General features: G+C 38.9%; 1 protein-coding gene across 2 annotated transcripts in view; it reads left to right on the top strand.

Annotated features, from left to right (window-relative positions):
- Window positions 1-17,754, top strand: part of SGCB (sarcoglycan beta) — a 33,887-nt gene extending 16,133 nt beyond the window's left edge. Inside the window, exons 4-7 of one of the 2 annotated variants that reach the window (XR_016311579.1) lie at window positions 3,139-3,330; window positions 5,642-5,773; window positions 9,452-14,296; window positions 14,342-17,754. Coding sequence is in view for 1 of the 2 variants with exons in the window: in XM_089669236.1 (XP_089525362.1) it covers window positions 3,139-3,330; window positions 5,642-5,773; window positions 9,452-9,652 (525 nt within the window). In the remaining variant the exon portion in view is untranslated. Of the gene's footprint in view, window positions 1-3,138; window positions 3,331-5,641; window positions 5,774-9,451 lie in introns of both variants that reach the window. The other variant, XM_089669236.1, reaches the window with a different exon arrangement.
- The last annotated feature ends 2,496 nt before the right edge of the window (window positions 17,755-20,250 follow it).

Raw genomic sequence — 20,250 nt, 5'->3', positions numbered from 1 at the left:
CATTTTCTGATCTAGCTTAGCCTGGGGGGGCTATACCTGTACTCTGGCACATTGAAGACACAGGGCTAACTTATAATGCTGCTTTCAGTACTGGATCCTTCAGTGGGCACTCCCCTGTTTGTGTTGTACAATGTGTGGCGTTAGCTGCATGTGCTGTAAAGGTCCTGCACTGCGGTCTTCTTGGTGCAGATTCCAGTCTCTGAAGACCTCTGCAGGGGTATGCCCATTGGTGGGGGCGAAGTCAGGATGGGGTTAAGTCCCTCTCCTACAGCTGGACTAGGGAGTACAGGGCATGAACTCTCTAAACATTCATCCCAGTGTGCCCTCCCACTTTTTTGCCCCTTGGGGGGGATCAAGCAGGTCCAGACTGTTCCTATCCGTTTACTTCACTGCATCTGTGCAGTCGAACACTGTAACAGTTTGAGGCCCTTGATGCATACTGGTCCTGCACTGCCTCATTTCTGTACCTGCACAGTCATTCCCTGTCTTTTTTGGACCTTGGACTCTAACAGTTCACACCCTCTGATCATCTGGGCACAGTGCTTAGTGGTGACGCTCCATACTCTTGTTATGTGACCTACAAATGCTTGATCCAAGATACCGCCTTCCAGCCCTGCTGCTACTGAGGATTGAAAGTACTTGTTTAGGTACAATATTGGATGAGGCATAATGAATCACAGACTCAGGGACAAGAGACTTGATGAGCTCAGCAGTTCAGGCTCAGCATTTAGCTCTCTGGGGGATTTTAGTAAAGTGTTTCAGAGCTCACATACTCTTTGGTATGATGGCTGTCCCTATTCTAACTACCTGCCTTTACATGGTAACTCAGCCTGCCGACCGGCTGTGCCAGCCTCCTCTTTCCTTTCTAGGAAGGAATTTTCTGCCACAATCTCCAAATTCATGGACAGTATTTTTGGCCTTACAGAGGCTATGGACAGTAGGGGTAACTACCATCGATGAACCAGATGTGGTGTCTGAGGAATAGGCAGATATTGTATAACAGGATCTCTTGCTTTCAGAGGCAATGGATCAGGAGGACAGCCTTAGTGCTGAAACGTAAAGAAGGCTATTGTTATTCTTAGACACTAAAATATAGTGAGGGTACTCCTGCGCCAACTATACTCAATAAATTGAAGTGTTTAACTAAGCGAATGATATTGTTAGAAAATCTATAAAATTAATATTCAAATGGTGACTGTCACTTTAAGTTGCTGCTGCCACCAATCTGTGTTCCCACTCAAAATATGAATATAAATAATATGTGATGTAGCGCTGCTGACAGATAGTAAAAAACATGTATGAATGTGTAGATTAATGAATTAAACCATAAAAAGCATCAATCCATCAAGTTGTACCATGCTATAATACTGACAATCTATATATGGTGAATAAAACTCATATAAGTGCGCTCTAAATAGTGATCAAATATAAAAATAAATTCAGAAAGTTAATTCAATTCAAGAAAGTGCGTGGACCAACACCATATAACATATATCCGTGCTTCACTTTTGCTTCGCACACTATAGTGCTCTCAATACTCTCACCTCGCAGTGCACTTATATTTAGATAATAAAATCGGTTTTAGAATCAGAGGATTGCAGCATGTACTTCCATGTTGCGTCACTTTCTGTTACATCTGCTTACGCCCAATGTGTTGCATCACTGTCACGTGACTTCATCAGGGCACTCCTGATGAAGGCATGGGCAACGCAATTGCTTTTAATTTTTTTTTCATTTAGTTTGTTGTTTTTTGGGGGGTTTTTTTAACACTTTTTTTTTTTTTCATTTAACTCTTTTGCCATCTCAAAAGGGCTACCAAGTCCCCCTATGTGATAGCATGGGCAGTTAATAAGTCCCCTATATAACATTCATTAACACCCCCTTTCCCCAATATCCCCCTACTGCACAAATTGTGCTTGATCAGCCTGCTACCCAGCTACAGTAGTCAGGGAATGACAACTCGGAATCTGGAAGTGACATAATCGGTGTTGCTACAGGGTTCATTAGTCATACAAGGTAGCTCCTCCTGCTCTCCACACTGAGGGATTTTACCATTGTCCCAGGCAGAAGAGCCCGGGAACCACCTAAGGGTTGCTGACTGCCACCTTCCTGTTCTGTAAAAGTGATCTGGAGCTATTTTGCCAGTGTCCCATCACCTGAAATTAGCTACACATAACCAAATTATCGTTTTAAAGTGTCCTGTACTGTAATCTAGAAAAAATATTTAAGTTGAAAATCCTATTTTTTAGCTCTAGGTTATGGTGTGATTTGGTAATGTTGCCATACAGTCAGTTCATAAATTATTTAATTGAAAAAAAAAATTTGATTCAAGGTGTAACCGCATACATCTTTGCATAGGAAGATAGTACTACTGCTAAATTCAGTTTTGTTTAACCTTGTATATAGTATAGAGTACTTACAGACCAGACCTAGAAATTCAGTGCAGTTTTCCACTGACTCCCACAGCTGGTTATTTTCTTTAATTGCTTTAAAACCGAACATATAAAGCAGAACAAGGAATGTTAGTTTTATGTGGAATTGTGAAGTCTGACTTGCTATTTAGTGAAAAAAAAACCACCAAGTGAGTACTGTTCGTGATACTTTGTTTATTTGCACTAACATCCACATTCTCAGGACAAGCATTTGGCGTGTACTCCCTTCTTCAAGGTCCAAGCAATTGTTTTTGTTATAAATGCGCTAATAGGGATCACCCCAAACTATTTGGTGTAAGCACTTGCAAATGAGGGGACAGCAGTAGTGTGACGCTTGTGTCTTGCCTACTCTCTCTTTGTGAGTATACATTCATACTGCTTATTGTACAGCAACATGCCTAGAAAAATCAGTAACCTGTTAGTTTACTGAATATTTTGAAAGGTGGGGTGATATCATTTTGTTAGTGTCAGCTTGCTCTCACCAGTTAGTTTCGCATAATTTCACAGACTGTTTTTTTTTTTTTTTTTTTTTTTATAGTCCCTAGAAAGCACAAGTGTCCTTTAAATTTGTTTTTATAGAACATTTTTTAAAAAACTATAGATCCCAGTGAGGTTTTAAATATGGTTTCCTCATTATTTTAATCAGTACTAAAAAGCATTGCAGAAATCGGGTGCACATACGCAATTGTTAGTTTTCTGATTGCAGGTGATTCTTCAACAAGGTTCAACAAAGCTTAGTGTGGGAAAAAGCAAGACCTCCATTACCAGCGATTTAGGCATGGAATTTGTGGACCCAAGAACCCAGAACACTTTGTTCAGCACAGATTATGAGAAACATGAATTTCATTTACCCAAGGGAGTGAAGACCTTAAATGTTCAGAAAGCATCTACAGAAAGGGTAATGCATTTTGTTTGTCATACAATAATTACTTCTTGACAGGAACCTAAAGATATACATTTTCCAGCATAATGCTTCATGCTAAAGAAACATAAATCTACTGTACATTTCCTTTTAGAACTAGGAGCCTGCAGAGACCATGCTGTTACTGACAGCTCTCAATCTTCATTTCTGTGATTGGCTCCTGGTCATGTGATCTCAGCAGCTAATCATAATAATGACCATATGGGTATATATTAACAAAGAAGCCTGTGATTGGCTGTCATAGTGGTCACATGATTGGGAACAATATCTTGGACCCCAATGGTTAAACAAAAAAAAAAATGAAAAATGTATGGTCTGCCTTAAGCCAGCCAAAGATGGATCGAAATTCGTCCGCTTCAGCAAAAATGCTCCTCAAATGCCCTATGCATGTTTGAGATGCATTAACCGTTTCTTGTCTACCCTATATCAGAAATACTGCTACAGGTTGGCACGGGTGCGCAAAATCACATCAGTGATTACTCGCCGGCACCGAGTGATTGCCGAGGATCTCCAACGAGAAGGAGAACTGTTTGTAATCAAAACAGTTCTCTTCCCTGTCAGCTCATGCACACTGCTTTGCATGGCTGTGCACAGCACAGCCATACAAAGCAGGGTGCTTACAGTAAAGCACAAACATACCTCAAACTCCTGCTTTAATTGCCAGTGTGAACAGGGCCTTAGTGTGTCATACTGTTAAGGGACAGGTCAAAGCCTTCTGATATTGTCATTTCCTGAAACAAATAATTCCTATTTAAGTCTTTATTTGTATTCTTAACCACTTACCCGCCTCCCCATAGCAGTTGTACTGCTACAGCGTGGCTTTGCTAGGCAAAATCATGTAAATATGGTGTGCCCTACCCGCGCTGCTATTGGCTCCTGAGGATGTCAATCACCATGTCCCCATTGGCGATATTTGGCCGGGACTCGGTGATCATCAGCAATGCTGGGAGGGGAGAGATCTGTGTGTAAACAACACTGATCTCTCTCCTGACAGCATGGACATGCTGCTTTCTATCTCTCTGCACAGCAGAGAGATAGAAAGCAGCTGGTCTGCTTAGTAAAACAGTACACAATAAAATCACTCCCTAATACACAGTTAAACCTTTGCCCCAGATGTTAACCCCTTCCTGCCCAGTGTTGTTAGTGTCAGTGATCACTCTATTAGTGTCACTGGAGATGTCAGTGGCAGTTAGTCATTTCCCACCCAGAGTCAGATTGCCCTCTGCAGTCCCACAGTCCGCTATAAGTCGCTGATCACTGCCATTACTAGTATAAAAAAATTAAATAACTAAAAATTCCAGTATATATACCTCCATTTGTAGACACTATAACTTTCCCATAAACCAATTAAAATACAATTATTGGGATTTTTTTAGCAAGGACATGTAGCAGAATACATTTTGGCCTAAATTTATATATTCTAGCAAAAAGTAAAAAAATTATATTTTTTTTCAAAATTGTCTTTTTTTTGTTTATAGCGCAAAAGATAAAAACCACAGAGTTGATCAAATACCACAGAAAGAAAGCTCTATTTTTGGGAAAAAATCACATATAAATTTTATTTATGTACAGCGTTGCATAACTGCTCAATTGTCAGTTAGTCACGCAGCGCCGTATCGCAAAAAATGGCCTGGTCAGGAAGGGGGATAAATCCTATGGAGGGCAAGTGGATAATATAATTTTACCTGTATATTTGATTTAAATTAACAATTACAATAATTACAATTAATGAACTATTACATTGATGGTCATTTTCAAGTAGTAAGGTAGTAAGGCTTCGGTCACACTGAATCTGACTTTGAAATTGTGCAACTTAACTTGAAGTCGCATGATTTCAAAGTCGAATGTCAGTGTGACTTCAGGTGCAACTTGGAAGACATCTGTGCGACTTCATGCACATGTCTGTGCAAGTCACACCTGAACTTGCAAAAAGTAGTGCATGAACTACTTTCAAGCACTACTTTTCAAGCATTTGATCGTTTCCATTGCAGACAATAGGGTGTGACTCGTCATGCGATTTGAAACTATCAGATCGCATGACAAGTTGCACTGGTGTGACTGGTGACTCAAGGTTTTAGGAAAAAAACAAAAGCACACAGACCCTACAAGGTAAAGGCAATAGTGTGCTAGTATGTATCTTTGCACAAAATTCTTCTAGATTGTGGCCAGATATAGTTTTAATATATAAGGTGCTTAAAATAAATAAAAAATCTATATGCATGTTTTTGGCTTCATCCCAGAATTCAATCTCTTAGTGGAAATATTTGGTGTTATCTTTATTTTTTAGATTACCAGCAGTGCAAGCAGCGACCTTAAAATCAATGTGGATGGGCATATCACTGTGCGTGGTAATGAAGGAGTTTTCATCATGGGAAAGACAATAGATTTTCGAACAGGTGGAAATATTGTGCTAAAAGCAGTGAGTACTGGTTAATTGCCATTCTTTTTGCTTGGTATAGTTTTTGTTTTTTTCCACATTCTGGCTATAGGGAAATTCTTTGGAAAGCAAAAAAGGGATGTACCATGGTAGCTAGGCAAAGCTAAAAGTAGGGATGCACCGATACCAGTCTCCCCTGTGAGTACAAGTACCAATACTTTCGTTCACGTACTCACTGATACCAGGTACTGATACCTTTGCGGTGCGTATTTGAGCCCATACAAAATAAATGGGCTCAAATCGCACTGCTGACAGTGTGGGCTAAATAGCTTCTGATTGGTCAGCTCCATCCATGTGATGGTGCTGACCAATTATAAACCTTATAGTTCGTACTGAAATAAATTTACAGAAATCCCCCTGCACTCCACAGAACCTAGTGAGTTAGCTGCTATCACCTATTCTCTATACCGCAAGATATGTGCAAACAAAATTATATAAATGGTGAAGCGCTCAACTTAAATAGAAGTGAAAATTATCTCATACCTAAATAAATTCCAAATATGCAAACTCAATAATCAATATAAATGAAAAAAATGGTGCAATATCCCCATATATGAATTATACGTCCCTGGTGGTATAGTGATGAACAACTAATACCTCTTGAGCTGTGCAAATATACAAAAAAATAATCAATATAAATGAAAAAACTAGTGCAATATCCCCATATATGGATTATACGTCCCTGGTGGTATAGTGATGAACAACTAATACCTCTTGAGCTGTGCAAAGTGATACTTATATCCAATTAATTAAAACAATTAAATAAAATATTAATTCAAAATAAATTGTGATGCCACACTGTGCAAAATCATAAAAAGTGTTCAAATGACGTCACTCCATGCTGCAATTGTGCTCTTCGTGAAAATCTTGACGTGACTCCCCTCAATAATAGCCAAAGTGCCCCCTCACCTTCCACATTCGACCCTTGCGGGTCACAAAGCTTTATATATATATATATATATAATATATCTCTGCCAGGTGTTTTTTCTCCTCCACTGCCTCCACCGACCCAATCAAGATCCTCCTCCAGGCAATGAGTTCCACTCAAATAACTCCCCTCACAATACGGACTCAGACACAGGGCGCATATGCAAGAAAAAGCAGACCTCCATAGTGCAACACTGTTTTAATGCACTCAGAGATATATAAAAAAATGCACTCACATATCCTCCAACAGAGAGAAGCAGTTCCCCATGTGCTATGGGTATATTCAGGTGTACAAAGATGGCGTCCGGAACCGGAAGTACGTCACCCCTATGACCGGAAATACGTTGACGCGTTGCGCCACGATCATGTGGCTTCTTCAGGATCATGATCCTGAAGAAGCCACGTGATCGTGGCGCAACGCGTCGACGTATTTCCGGTCATAAGGGTGACGTACTTCCGGTTCCGGACGCCATCTTTGTACACCTGAATATAAGAGGCTCAAGAGGTATTAGTTGTTCATCACTATACCACCAGGGACGTATAATTCATATATGGGGATATTGCACCATTTTTTTCATTTATATTGATTATTGAGTTTGCATATTTGGAATTTATTTAGGTATGAGATAATTTTCACTTCTATTTAAGTTGAGCGCTTCACCATTTATATAATTTTATAGTCCGTACTGTTAGCAGTGCAAAGAGAAGAGAGAAAGCCGTGGGGATTTAAAATCCCTGGACCTAGAGGGATCGTCAGTCTGGTGCAGTGGGACTGGGGGGAATGAGGAGGAGGTCCAGTGGATGGTTGAAACCACTGGAAGCAGGGGGGAGAGAGCCGTGGGAGAGGCAGGAGGAGCCCAAGTCACAGCTGCTGATATCCACAGCGGGATTGGTGGAAACATTTCATGCAGGGAGGTTTCCTGCACCACTCCTGTGTGAACTCAAAGTCACTATGACAAGCCTGGGTTCACACAGGAGCTATGCAGGAAACTGCATGTGATTTGGACAGGAATCACACAGCATTCCTGTTCAAATTGCATGCAATTCTTTGCAGTGGGATTTGAGCCCATTCATTTTTTATGGGCTTAAATCACACTGCAGAGGTATTGGTTTCAGTATCGGGAGCATTTGCAAGAGTATGAGTACTTGTGCAAGTACTTGGTATCGGCGCAACCCTAGCAAAAAGGATTGTCAAACTGGCTAGCTAGAAGAAATGTTTATAACTAAAAGTTTTCAGAAACCCCAGATTGCTCAATATATCAGTAGATGGAGCCTAGTCCTCCAAAAAATCAGAATGGTATTAGTTAACAACTAAAGCAAATTATTTTCTCCAGTTCTTTCTAATGAAATGTTTACATTTTAGTTTTCTTAAAAAATACCTATACTTTATACTCAGGGTAGCCCCGGAAGTGTTCAGGAGAATGCAGTTTATTATTTAGTTATTAAAGGTGAAGTACTTTGTCACTGTCAGTGCTCCAGGCACTGATATCCAGATAGTTCAGGAAAAACTCAGTTTTAAATATTGCCTTAATTCAGTTTCTTTTTCCGAGTTTTGTAATTGCTTGGGGTTTATGCAACTGTAATATTGTATGACAGGTTAGGGAATTAAAATGTATGTCTAGTTAAAACATTTTTCCATGGTTTTGGATAGAAGGGGGAAAGCAGTATTATCTCTGATGGGTATTCAATTCCATCCTGGGCTCCAATAGAAGTTTTCTCCTCACTGCTTGTCTTTCTGACAATGTTTTACCACACAGGAAGTGAGGGAAAGTCTTCAAAAGCAACACAGACAGTAATAAAAATGCTTTTTTTTTTTCAGTAGAGTAGGGGAAGGTTAGAACCCCCATCAGAAGTGTACTTCTGTGTCCCTGTGGCAGATCCTCCCCCCTCAATTTCTATCTTATAAAAACCATAAACAGCTGGTCCAAAAGTGAGGGAAATACTCCCAAATGTAGCCCGAAATAGCGCTGAGGCCAGAGGTTCTGATTTCCGTATTCAAAACTAAAAGCAACATACTTTTTGCTAGATTTGCACTTTATTCACCTTTGTATGTAATATAATATTTACCTTATTTCCTTTTGCTTGTCTTTCTGCAATAATTGTAGCCAATATTCACTTTAATACTGTTGATATATACACATGGCGTTTGGTGTACTAAAGGTAAATAGGCTGTTCACTTTGCAAGGGAAGATGTACTTTGCAAGGGAATTTTCCCCAGAGCTTAGAAAATGTGGTGAAAAGAATACCCAATCACATGCAATTTTTATTTGCACATGATTGGATGATTCACTTCATTCACTAAGCACTGGGGCTCTGCAAAGTGTAGCTTTTCCTGCAAAGTGAATGTCCAATTTGCCTTTAGTAATCACCCCCATGGACTGCTGTGCCATTGCAAGTTTTCTGTAGAAAATTTTGAAATGACTGTAAAGTGCTGTGTAGAGGTATGGCTCAGAGAGGGCTAATGATGGTGCAGCAGGTAGTCTGGTTTCAGGTTAGTGTTGTTAGATGAATAAAATCAGGACACCAAGGTTGTTTATGAACTGTAAGGCCATGGAGTAAATAAATAGGAACATTGAAATATGGATTCTGGAACATTTTATAGTAGTTGTGGCCTATGTTATCCTGCAGTAATTACAAACACTAGGTAAAAATGAACTCTGCTCTTGGATTATATTCTGAAAGTCCTGAAAGACCCCTAAATTCTCTGACCCCCAAATGCATTTCCTTCCATAGGAAAACAGCATTGTTCTGAATGGCAGTGTGATGGTCACTCCTTCTCGATTACCTACAGCTACAGGGGAGCTGATGTATGATGACGGAACAGAACGTTACAAGCTGTGCATGTGTGCAGATGGGACTTTATTTCGGGTATTAGTGGAGAGCCGCAATATGGGATGCTTAACTTCTGTCAATCCTTGTGGCTCAATATATTAAGGAACAGCACATCACCTGCAATTACATCAGTGTTTTATCTTTACCCTTATTTATGTTTGTTTAATTGTGTGAGGTTTTTGTGATAATGCTTTCTAAAAATGTTTTGCAGTATTAACTATTTATTTTCTAAGAACGACAGCTACGTAACTGCCTGTGCAGCCTGCTCATACATGCACATTGGATCTGTGTCTGTGCCAATGGGCTTTTACTCACATCAGAGCTGCTTCTCTATTCGTACAACAAGTTTAGGGGAATGCAAAAGCAGCTTGAAGCATGTCAACGTCAGGTAAAAAGTAGTCTATCAAAAAATTCTGAATGATCTCAGAAGCATCTCAAACTAATGCCAAACGCAAACTGCTTTTGCACATAAATCCAAAGCCTATTGGCACGGTCCTCATATATCTCTGCTGTCTCTATCTTTACAACCTTTCTCCTAGCTGATAGGGCTGGGTGATTATTGCACTGATGATAGGGAAGAATACATGCTGGGAAGAAGGGCGTATCAGGTACTGACAATATCACCAATAGATGACTGTTCTCTAAGTAGATGAACACTCCCAGTTACAAGGAAGCCCTGAGCAGTCACGTCTTACTTCTATACTTATGTAGCACACCAGGCCTTTATATGTTTACAGTGTAACTGTTTACATTAGTGAGCATTTACTGTACATTGCAGCAATTGGTTTCAGGTTATATGGTCTCAGGAGTGGTACTTTATTCTCCTTTGCTGGAACTCACTTAGCAGATTTATTTTCATGAATTAGCTTAGCTTACATTTGTATCCTAGCAAAGCCATATCTGTCACTGTCAAGATACAGATTAGACCAGGGCTTAAAATTTCAAGTCCTGAGCTACTAGCCAGGCCTTAAGAGTTACTCGCCACCAACAAACACACACAAAAAAACAGAGACACCTGTACACACACACACAGAAACATGTACACACACACATACAGACACATGTATACACACACAGGCACATACAGACACGCATACACACAGATACATGTACATACACAAAAATACATACGCATAGACACATGTACATACACACAGACATGTATACACACAGGCATGTACAGACATGCATACACAGATACATGTACATACACAGAAATACACATGTACATACATACACAGACATATGTACATACATACACACACATGTACACACATACATGTACATACATACACAGACATATGTACAAATACACACATGTACATACACACAGAGACATGTACATGCATACACAGACACACACAAACACACACACACCCCTATAAAAAGTTGCAGTACTTCGTTGTTCACTCACAGAGCCGGGTACTGCACTCTAGGGGGAGGCAGAGAGCATAGCACACACTCCTTGCTTTGCTTTTACTGCGCTCAGCTATTGAGCAGTCTTACGGCTCCCAGTGCCAATGACAGATCCGGCCTGAGCTCCAAGCCTGCTCAGCAAGACGGCCCTGGGGGACACACTCGCCCCCACCATAATTTCCACTCGCCAATGGCGAGCAGGTGAGTGGACATTTCAAGCCCTGGATTAGACATTTACCTACAAGTTTTTGATTGCATAGCACACAGGTATTTCTTGTGTATCATGGTGTTTTGTAATTTGGTTTTAACTGTTTTGCTGACATAATTGTAGTGGATGTTCAGCCAAAACTTTAATGTTTTTGTCTCTACAAGTAAGCTGATCTCTAAGAGCAAGCTGTTGGGTGTTAGATGGGAGGATCCATGGGCAGGAACTGTCACATTGATTGTCAGCTTCAATAAACCAGAACTTGTTACGTCATTATTATGTGGAGATTTGCTTTTACTGGTTCAAAAATGTTTTTTTTAGTTTAGATAGAATAAGGAATGAATAGATCCTTTATCAGATTTAAATAACTGGTTGTTGCTGTCAGGGTTTGACAGAGTTGTACTTTAGAGCAGCATTTTTCAACCTTTTTTCAGTCAGACATCCTTTAAGAGAATGCAAAATCTTAACGCACCTTAGGAAAATTGGGCCCTTTTTTTATTGGTAAATTGTTTATTTTTGTTTTTTAAATCAAAGGAAATCTGACACTAAATTGTAAACAAATATACTTTTTTAAACCTTAGCTACACTATATATATTTTTTTTCACCCACCCACCAAAAATAAATTCACTAATTACTAATGTGCCTGGGGCGTACCACATAAATGTTACAGTGTGTACCTGTAGTAGGGTCCAGTCTACCTTAAAACACACTGACACTAAATATAAAACTTTTTTTCTACCTACCTTTTTACACAGACTTATACACACAGTGTACCTTTTTCTCCTCACAGAGGAGTAACATTACAGAGGTGGGTTCTAACACTAGTGATAATGTGATTTATTGCCTCACAATGATCACGACTGTAATTCCCACAGCAGGTTGGTATGGCAAATTTTGCTTTTACCTCTCAGTATAATTAAAGAAATAATGCCAGTCATAAGGCTGCACACTAATTGTCACTAACCATAGTACATCAATTTTATGGTAAAATTTACAACCAGGATTGGATAATAGTGACAACATGTCATCTGCCTTATTTAAAGAACTACTATCGGATTGTACAGTGCGGCATAAAGAACTTGAACATTGAGCTTTAGAAAGTCTTGTAAATTTTCTCAGTAGGTCCGTCACCTTCTGCCTCCCTTGATTCTTTTCCAAGTGTTAAGCCAACCATAGATGGTTCAGCAGGGACCAGCCAGGATTTAAACCATGTGTGGGCAGGCTGAATGTACCCAAGTTGATTGATCAGTCAACTTGGGTACAAGAAGCCTGTCGGATTTTATATGCAATCATTGCTAGTGGCTAATATAGCCACTAGTAGTAATCATGGTGGTCTCGCGGTGGGGACAACTCCCCCTACCCCCCTCTGCCAGGAGCACTGACTGTGTTGATGGAGAAATTGAGCGATTTTCTTTCCTGGCTGCAGGAAAGAAAATCGCATTGTCTCTGGCCACCTTTACACACAAGTATCCAAGAGCGGACAGACAAGTCAATAAAAAGGAATATTGCGTCATGCTGCTGTGTTAAGTACTAGTCTGCATGTGGCTTATGTGGCAAAGACTGTGCTCAATAAAGATGTACAGACTGCACTGTGAACAAGAGAACTAACCATAAATAAATATATACTGTATACTAGAGCAATATGTTAGCAGTCTTACCCAGTACTGCAGTCCATGTCATTAATACAAATGACATTGGTTTTATATGGATTTTCCGTATCATTACAATAATGCTCAGTTTTAGCTTGCAGGCTGCTGTCAGTTTGCCAGGTGATACGATTTGTTGTGTTGGTGTTTTGCACTGTTTACATTTTTTGTTTTTTTTATGTTGCTGGACTTGGACAAAGTGTACACTTCATTCAGGTCTCTGTACAGTAACACAATTCACTGCATATCTGCGTTTTACCACACCAGTGTTGTGTGAACAGGGCACAAAGAAAACAATTTGGGTGATTGGCATTGATCCAGTGCGGAAAAATGCCAGTCACCGTAGTGAGAATGAACCCTTAAGACTGATAATTATGATTTCTGTCTTTGCCTGATCAGATTTAAGCAATACAGAATACCTTCCCACTTACGTGATTTAGTAGGTTTTCTAGCTATATATACCAAAGTGTTGTGTATCGATAATACCTTTTTTAAAGTGAGTTTTTTAAAAGATACTATTAAATTTTCATAACATAGTGAACAATATGCATTATTAGTGCTTAAGTGAAATATAAGAAAGTCCTTTCTCTTTAATCAAAAGTGTACTGTGTAATGAAAAGTACACTCTATAAACAAAACACCGCAATTGCTATGAGAGCCAAATTCGCCCCTGGTATATTTTTATGGCAAAATTCGAGGCTGAGAGCGTACTAAAAGAAAAAAAAAAACAGGATTGGTATGTTACAGGCACTTCATTGATGTTAGAAAGGTAACAAAGAATCATTAATCCACTTTATGGAGAAATTAGATAGGAATATCACATGTTCGTGAAGTATAAACAGAGAACATTTTTATTTGGATCTATTACAATGGAAGGTGGGAGATTTAAAGTGGTTGTAAACTTCAGACATAAAATATGAACAAAACATATCCCTGTTTAGTGTGTACTTATCTCAATTAAGAGTATTAAGTGTCATTTCTGTTTGCTGCTTTTCCAAGAGAAAAATGGGGACCTGCAGCAGATTGACTCCCTCAGCTCCAAGCTCTGTTCTTCTTCCCTCCAATCAGCTCCCAGAACTCTCCTCACTGAGCTCTGCTGAGTGTAACTTCAGCTCTACACCCCCTTTTTCTGAACTCTAGACAAGCTTTATAAATGAAGGACTTTGAACAGATGTAGAGAAGAGGAAGAGAGGGCTGCAGATAGGTACAACTTCTGTAGAAGGATTTGATTCATTTCTGTGTATCACCTGAGGCCAGTTACTTAACTGGTTAATTGTAAGGGTTCACAACCACTTTAAGACAAAAACTTTTTTGTAAATCTACGAATAGAAATGTATATATATTATATGATAGCTGCCATCATCCCATATAGCTTACAAAACATCCTGAAAGGGCAGATTATGCGATAAAAATGCAACTGCTCAGATGAGGAGGTATTCCTACAACAGGCAGATATGATTGGCAATAGAGATGAGGAGGTATTCCTACAACAGGCAGATATGATTGGCAATAGAGATGAGGAGGTATTCCTACAACAGGCAGATATGATTGGCAATAGAGATAGTAACTTTATTGCCAAAGAGATCCAAAAGGTAAAGAATATGGATTGAAATGAGTTGTTGCACGATAGAGAGAGGAAATCTGGAGAAAAGTATGGCACTGCAATATTTATGGATTTGTTTATAGGAAAGCCCTCACTTTTAGAGATAGACTTGTTAGGAATGTTGTTGATCGTCCTTCACAAAATGAACTTAAATTTTTTGACCAAAAAGGTTTTTTGCATGCAGGAAAATGCAGGCAAGGGAGCATATTTATAACATAAAGACTGGATACAAATAAACATGTGGTCTCTAATCATTATAGGACCTGTCATGGTTGGGAACCCAGAGGGCTGAAGATTTGAAGCATTGAAAAGGTGTCAAAACCTTGGAAAGGAGGAAATTATTAGGCAGATTAGTCAGTGAGAAACATGGTGGGTTTACACCACCCAAGTCTTAGCTCACAAGGGGCTGAATGTAGAAATTGATATTAACGGTTTTACTAGTAATGCCTAATATTTAAATGTATGTTGGATCCATGAGTAATTTGTTGTTAGTGAGGTTTTAAACATTTTTTGATAAATTTAGTGAATAGATTATAATTATTTAATATATAATTTTATTTTTTTAGATTATGCCCTCCTCCCTTTTTTTCTGATTCAAGAAATGTTTTTGTTTAAAATATTTTTTAAGAAATTCCTTTTTTTACAAGTATTATATTATACAGTGTTTTTTGTATTTTTAGTATGGTAATATGGTAAATGCCATAATATTGTAATGTGTATATTGTATTGAAACCGAGATATTAGGATTGCACTGTGTAAAGGAGATAGGAGTCGGCTCTTTGTATACAAATTTCTATGGAGACCAGGAACACTATTTAAAGACATGATGAACAATCAGTCCTCATCCTCCGATGCAGTCCCCTCCCATGAGACGTAAAACGTAAGGGTGGAGCTACAGAGTGACGTCATAATGTCTAGCAGCTCGGTCGGCTTATAGCGGTATCTGCTGGTGGATTGTGGGCTCAGCTAATCCCGATCTGCATGTAATTGGGGATTTGCATATTTCTTGACGTGCAAATTGCCTTATGATTTTTTGTGTGAGTAAATTTGATTACTGTGCTATAGAGGATTGAGTATCCCTGAGTATTTAATGAGGAGAGGTGGAGTGTCATCTGAATTTCCCAGAAGTGTAGACATGGAGTGATTGTCTTCTGGAGTATCTAAAGTGCTTGTTTAGACCTCCTATGCTTTTGGGGTCAAATCTGAAGGTGAATAAATTCTCATTTGGTCACGAAGCGGTGGTCAAAGATTTTATTCATGTTTATTGATATTGAGAGTGGACTTTTCACTACACAGTGCACTTTTGATTAAAGGGAAGGGACTTTCTTAAATTTTGGTAAGCATTGTTGATGCATATTGTTCACTTTGTTATGAACGTTTACTAATATCTAACATATATATATATATATATTATAAAAAATTTTCTTTCTTTTCTGTGAGGTGTCAGTGATTTTGAGTTTTATCTAGGTTATCCCTGGTAAAGACACAGCTGTCCCCTGTGCCTTCCTTCATCAGATCCTTTTTTTTTCTGTTAGACCGAGAAATGCACCCACAAACATTTCTGCACAATAATAATAAAATTGTATTAATATTTAAACTGTAATTAAAATTGTAACTCCTAGTGCTCTAGGAATCCTTTGTCATGTGTTTGTAAAATACCGAATGCATAAACGCATACATACATACATGTGACTCAAAAAAGGATTGTTCTTGTTATTGACCAGGTTACATTTATGCCTAAGGCTTCTTTCAAATTGATCTATAGTAAAAACACGCTAAAAATTCATGTGCGTTTTTGCTGCATTTTACACGAGACATGTGACTGAAAAGCTTTATCAAAAATGCAATGCAGGTGTGTATTACATGGGTTTTCCACATTTTCCATAAATTTCAATAAGGAGGTGCATTTCTTTTTTTACTGCACCAAACCTACACCAAAAATGCAGCAAGCAGGATTTTACGAAACACAGCGGAACCGCAACAGATCAGTGTGAAAAGTTCCATAGGATTACACAGTCACACGTTTTTCTTTCACTTTTTATAAGGCAAGAGCAGAAGAAAAACGGATCAGTGTGAAAGCAGCCTAAGGCCCCTTTCACATGCGGCAGGCTTTTTTTTAGATCAGCAGGGGAAATGTCCATTGATCCCCTGCTGATCAGAGCAGAGAGGACGGATGACAGATCCATGTCCGCTCAGTTTATGCAGACCAGATATGGACCGAGCCCGCTATGCTCTATGGGCAGCCAGGTGTAAACTGTCCATTCACACCCGATTTCATCCGATCTGCTTAGATGGAGGAGTACAGATCCCCTTCCATTTTTTTTTTTTTTTTTTGTGGACGGGATCGGATTGGAGGTAGGTGGGTATAAATGGACACAAGTCAGTTTACAGCTGATGGTCCATAGGGGTGAATGAGAGGTCTGATCCGGTCCACCTGAAAAACTGACAGGCGGCCCTGATCGCACCCTTCGTATGACAAGAGCCTAAAGTAATATATAGCCTTTCACTACAGATGTAACATATTTTGCCCAAGCTGGGTGATATGTTTTGTATAAATTGTAATTTAGTACTTCTATTTCACAGTCAGTGTTTATATTATGGAAACTAGCTCAAAGAGTCTCTGTCCAAAAGGAAAACATTATATATATCTTCAAAATGTCGAGGACATTTCAGTGGGGACAGAGGTAAGAACAGGGTGGCATTAAAAGCATGCAATCACCCAAGCTGGGGGTAGGTGGTTAATGGCATAGTTAGTTTTCCTGTACACATATGCATCTTAAAATTAAAGCTGAAGTTTAACCCCTCCCCCCCCCCCAAAAAAAAAAATCTTCACTAAAGCTATAGTGACCTAACGTACTTGTAATAAAAGATTCATGTCGAGCGGGCTTTGGAATCCTGTAGAAATCTTCTTTGTAGGGATGCCCCATCCTTTTCCTACAGATGAACCTCCAACACTGAGGAAGTTTAATAGCTCCAAGTCTTCTGTGAAGCTGCAGTAAACATTCCAGGTAAGTTATGTCACTATAGCTACAGAGATTTTTTTTAGCTAAACTTCAAATTTACATCATAGATGCTGAAATTTCATTAACCTGCAGTCTTCAGTTACAACAAAAAGCTATAATATTGTTTTTTTTTTTAATGTTAAAATCTCTACTAAAGTGATTTGTATATTTTTATATAATACCTTTCAAACTCAGTACAATAATAAATACAAATATTTTCTCTGCAGTTACTATAATATATATGTCTGCAAATGTCAGAGTGTATGTTTCCTTTTTACTATTGTTATGGATCAACAAATAAAACAGAAGTGTTACACTGATGTTGTTATAATTGTATTGTGTATTGTCCATTATTTTTGTTTACCTCGTTGTTTCATATTTTATTAACTAGCTCATTAGCAGAACTTAAAGTAGAACTAATGGCATTTTTTTTATAATTGTGGATAGAGTAAGGGAGGGTCATTTTTTTCCATCTCATTATGGAGATTTCCCTTCACTTCCTCTACCATAGCCAAGCCAGGAAGCTGGAAAACATTCTTACACAGTTAAGGAATTGAAGAGAAATTCTGCACATTTTGTAAAAATTGTGTATAAAAGGGCTGCAAGCAAAAAGTGAATGATTCACCCAGAAATAATAGCTGATCACAGCGCTACTGGATTATTTATGTTTACATATAAACCTGCTTTATTAAGTGGAACACATTTCCCAGTGATATAATGTGAAATAAAAAATAAAGTGGAAATCAACCAATCGTGATATGAATCAATCAATTAATGTGAAAAATAAAATCCATCAACATGTAGATGTCACTTTCAGTGTTGCATTCTTCTAATATTCCCAAACCAAAATCACCATGTGCTCATGAAACCTTCCCTTTTGGGTATGCACTCACCAGACCCACATGCCTTCCACTCTAAAGCTCGGCATGTATCGCTTGTTAAATCTCCAATTGTGGTATCAGCATGTAAACTTCATAATCTCCATAAATTTCCTAACTCCTCATCAACAGATATCATAGTCATGTAAAATAAGAGAGAAACTCCAATGGTACAGTAAACAATATCATCTATTTTATTGAATAAGTAAAAGGCCACTCACAAAATGAACTAGTAAAAACGGTTGTTATATTCAATATTGTAAGATACACGTGCCGTGCTCTCACCACTGCCGGATCCCACAAAATGGCGCTCCTGGTTCTGGTTCACAACGTCACTTCCAGTCGCCGCACAGCCTCACTCTGACGTGTTTTGTCACTTTTGACTTAGTCATAGGGATGGCTGTATGGCGCGGCAACTCTCTTTATGCACCCTCCTTACTAACAATGGGCAAAACCAATCACAGTCCACCCATATAAACGGATATTCCACCACATCACTGGTAGGTTGATATAATGCAAAATAAACCCTCAAAGGGAGTTACCATAATGACCTAAATATTCAGCAGCAGTAGGGGGTAGCATTGACCACTTGCCCTCTTGAGGATTTACCCCCCTTCCTGACCAGGCCATTTTTTGCGTTACAGCAGTGTGTTACTTTGACAATTGTGCGGTCATGCAACGCTGCGCCCTAATGAAATGTACGTCCTTTTTTTCCCATGAATTGAGCTTTCTTTCGATGGTATTTGATCACCCGTGCGTTTTTTTCTTTTTTGCATTATAAAAAAAAGACCGACAATTTAAAAAAAAAAACAATATTTTTGACTTTTTGCTATTAAACATGTCCAGTAAAAAAATTTTAAAAATTAATTTCATCATGAATTTACGCCAAAATGTATTCTGCTACATGTCTTTGCTAAAAAAAAATCCCAATACGTGTAAATTAATTGGTCTACGTGAAAGTTGTAGCATTTTCAAATGGCGGTATATTTACTGGATTTTTTACATTTTTTATTTTTACTAGTAATGGTGGCGATCAGCAACTTATAGCAGGACTGCAGCAGACATTCTGACACTGGGTGGAACTGACTTGGTGTCACTGAAATCCCCAGTGACACCAATACAGTAATCAGTGCTAAAAAAAAAAAGCACGGACACTGTACTAATGGCAATGGGCAGGAAGGGGTTAACATGAGGGGCGATCAAAGGGTTAACTGTGTGCAGAGAATGTTTTACTATGGGGCTGTGTCAGTGTGCGTCACTGTAATCACACTGCTCTGGATGGCTGTGCTGTGCACAGCCATCCAGAGCAGTGTGCCCGAGCTGACAGGGAAGAGAACGGTTAATAAACAAAACAGTCCTCCTCCCTGTCGGAGATCTTCGGAAACCAGCAAGGACCCGATGATTGACAGCCGTGGCCTCGAATGGCAGTGCGGGTAGGGCTCGTGCGCGGCTCTCTTGCGCCCCCTACTCGGGAATGCAAAATCACACCCATGCCGCTCTGTAGCAGTATTTCGGCTATAGGGCGGTCAGGAAGCAGTTAACCTCTCTTCATAATGACTCATCATCAAAACTTTACAAAACATACATTTACACGCATTATAAATATACATATACGTAAACATGAATATATATATTTTAATACATAAATGAATAAAATGCAACTAAATTAAATAATAAAATAAAATTAAAATTGTATAATAATACATTAAAATAAAATATAATAAAATCAGCCCAAAAAAATTCCCATAATGTCATCCTTATAGATTACTAATAAAGCAGTTAATGTCCAGCTCAATATTAAGGCCACCTGGTGCCAAAGAATGAAGCCGATCGATCCACTTAGTTTCCCTCTTAGAGAGGTCCCTCACTCTATTGGACCCCCTCCAAGAGGGAACAACTCTACCCCCCAAAATAACAATTTAGAAGGGTCTCTCACGTGATAACACGAG

Source organism: Staurois parvus, unplaced genomic scaffold (genome assembly GCF_062004578.1).
Source record: "Staurois parvus isolate SC_StPar_1 unplaced genomic scaffold, SC_StPar_1.0 ptg000071l, whole genome shotgun sequence".
Classification (NCBI taxonomy): Eukaryota; Metazoa; Chordata; class Amphibia; order Anura; family Ranidae; genus Staurois; species Staurois parvus.
Note: the sequence above shows the minus strand (reverse complement) of the source record. Positions and strands in the feature narration are given on the sequence as shown.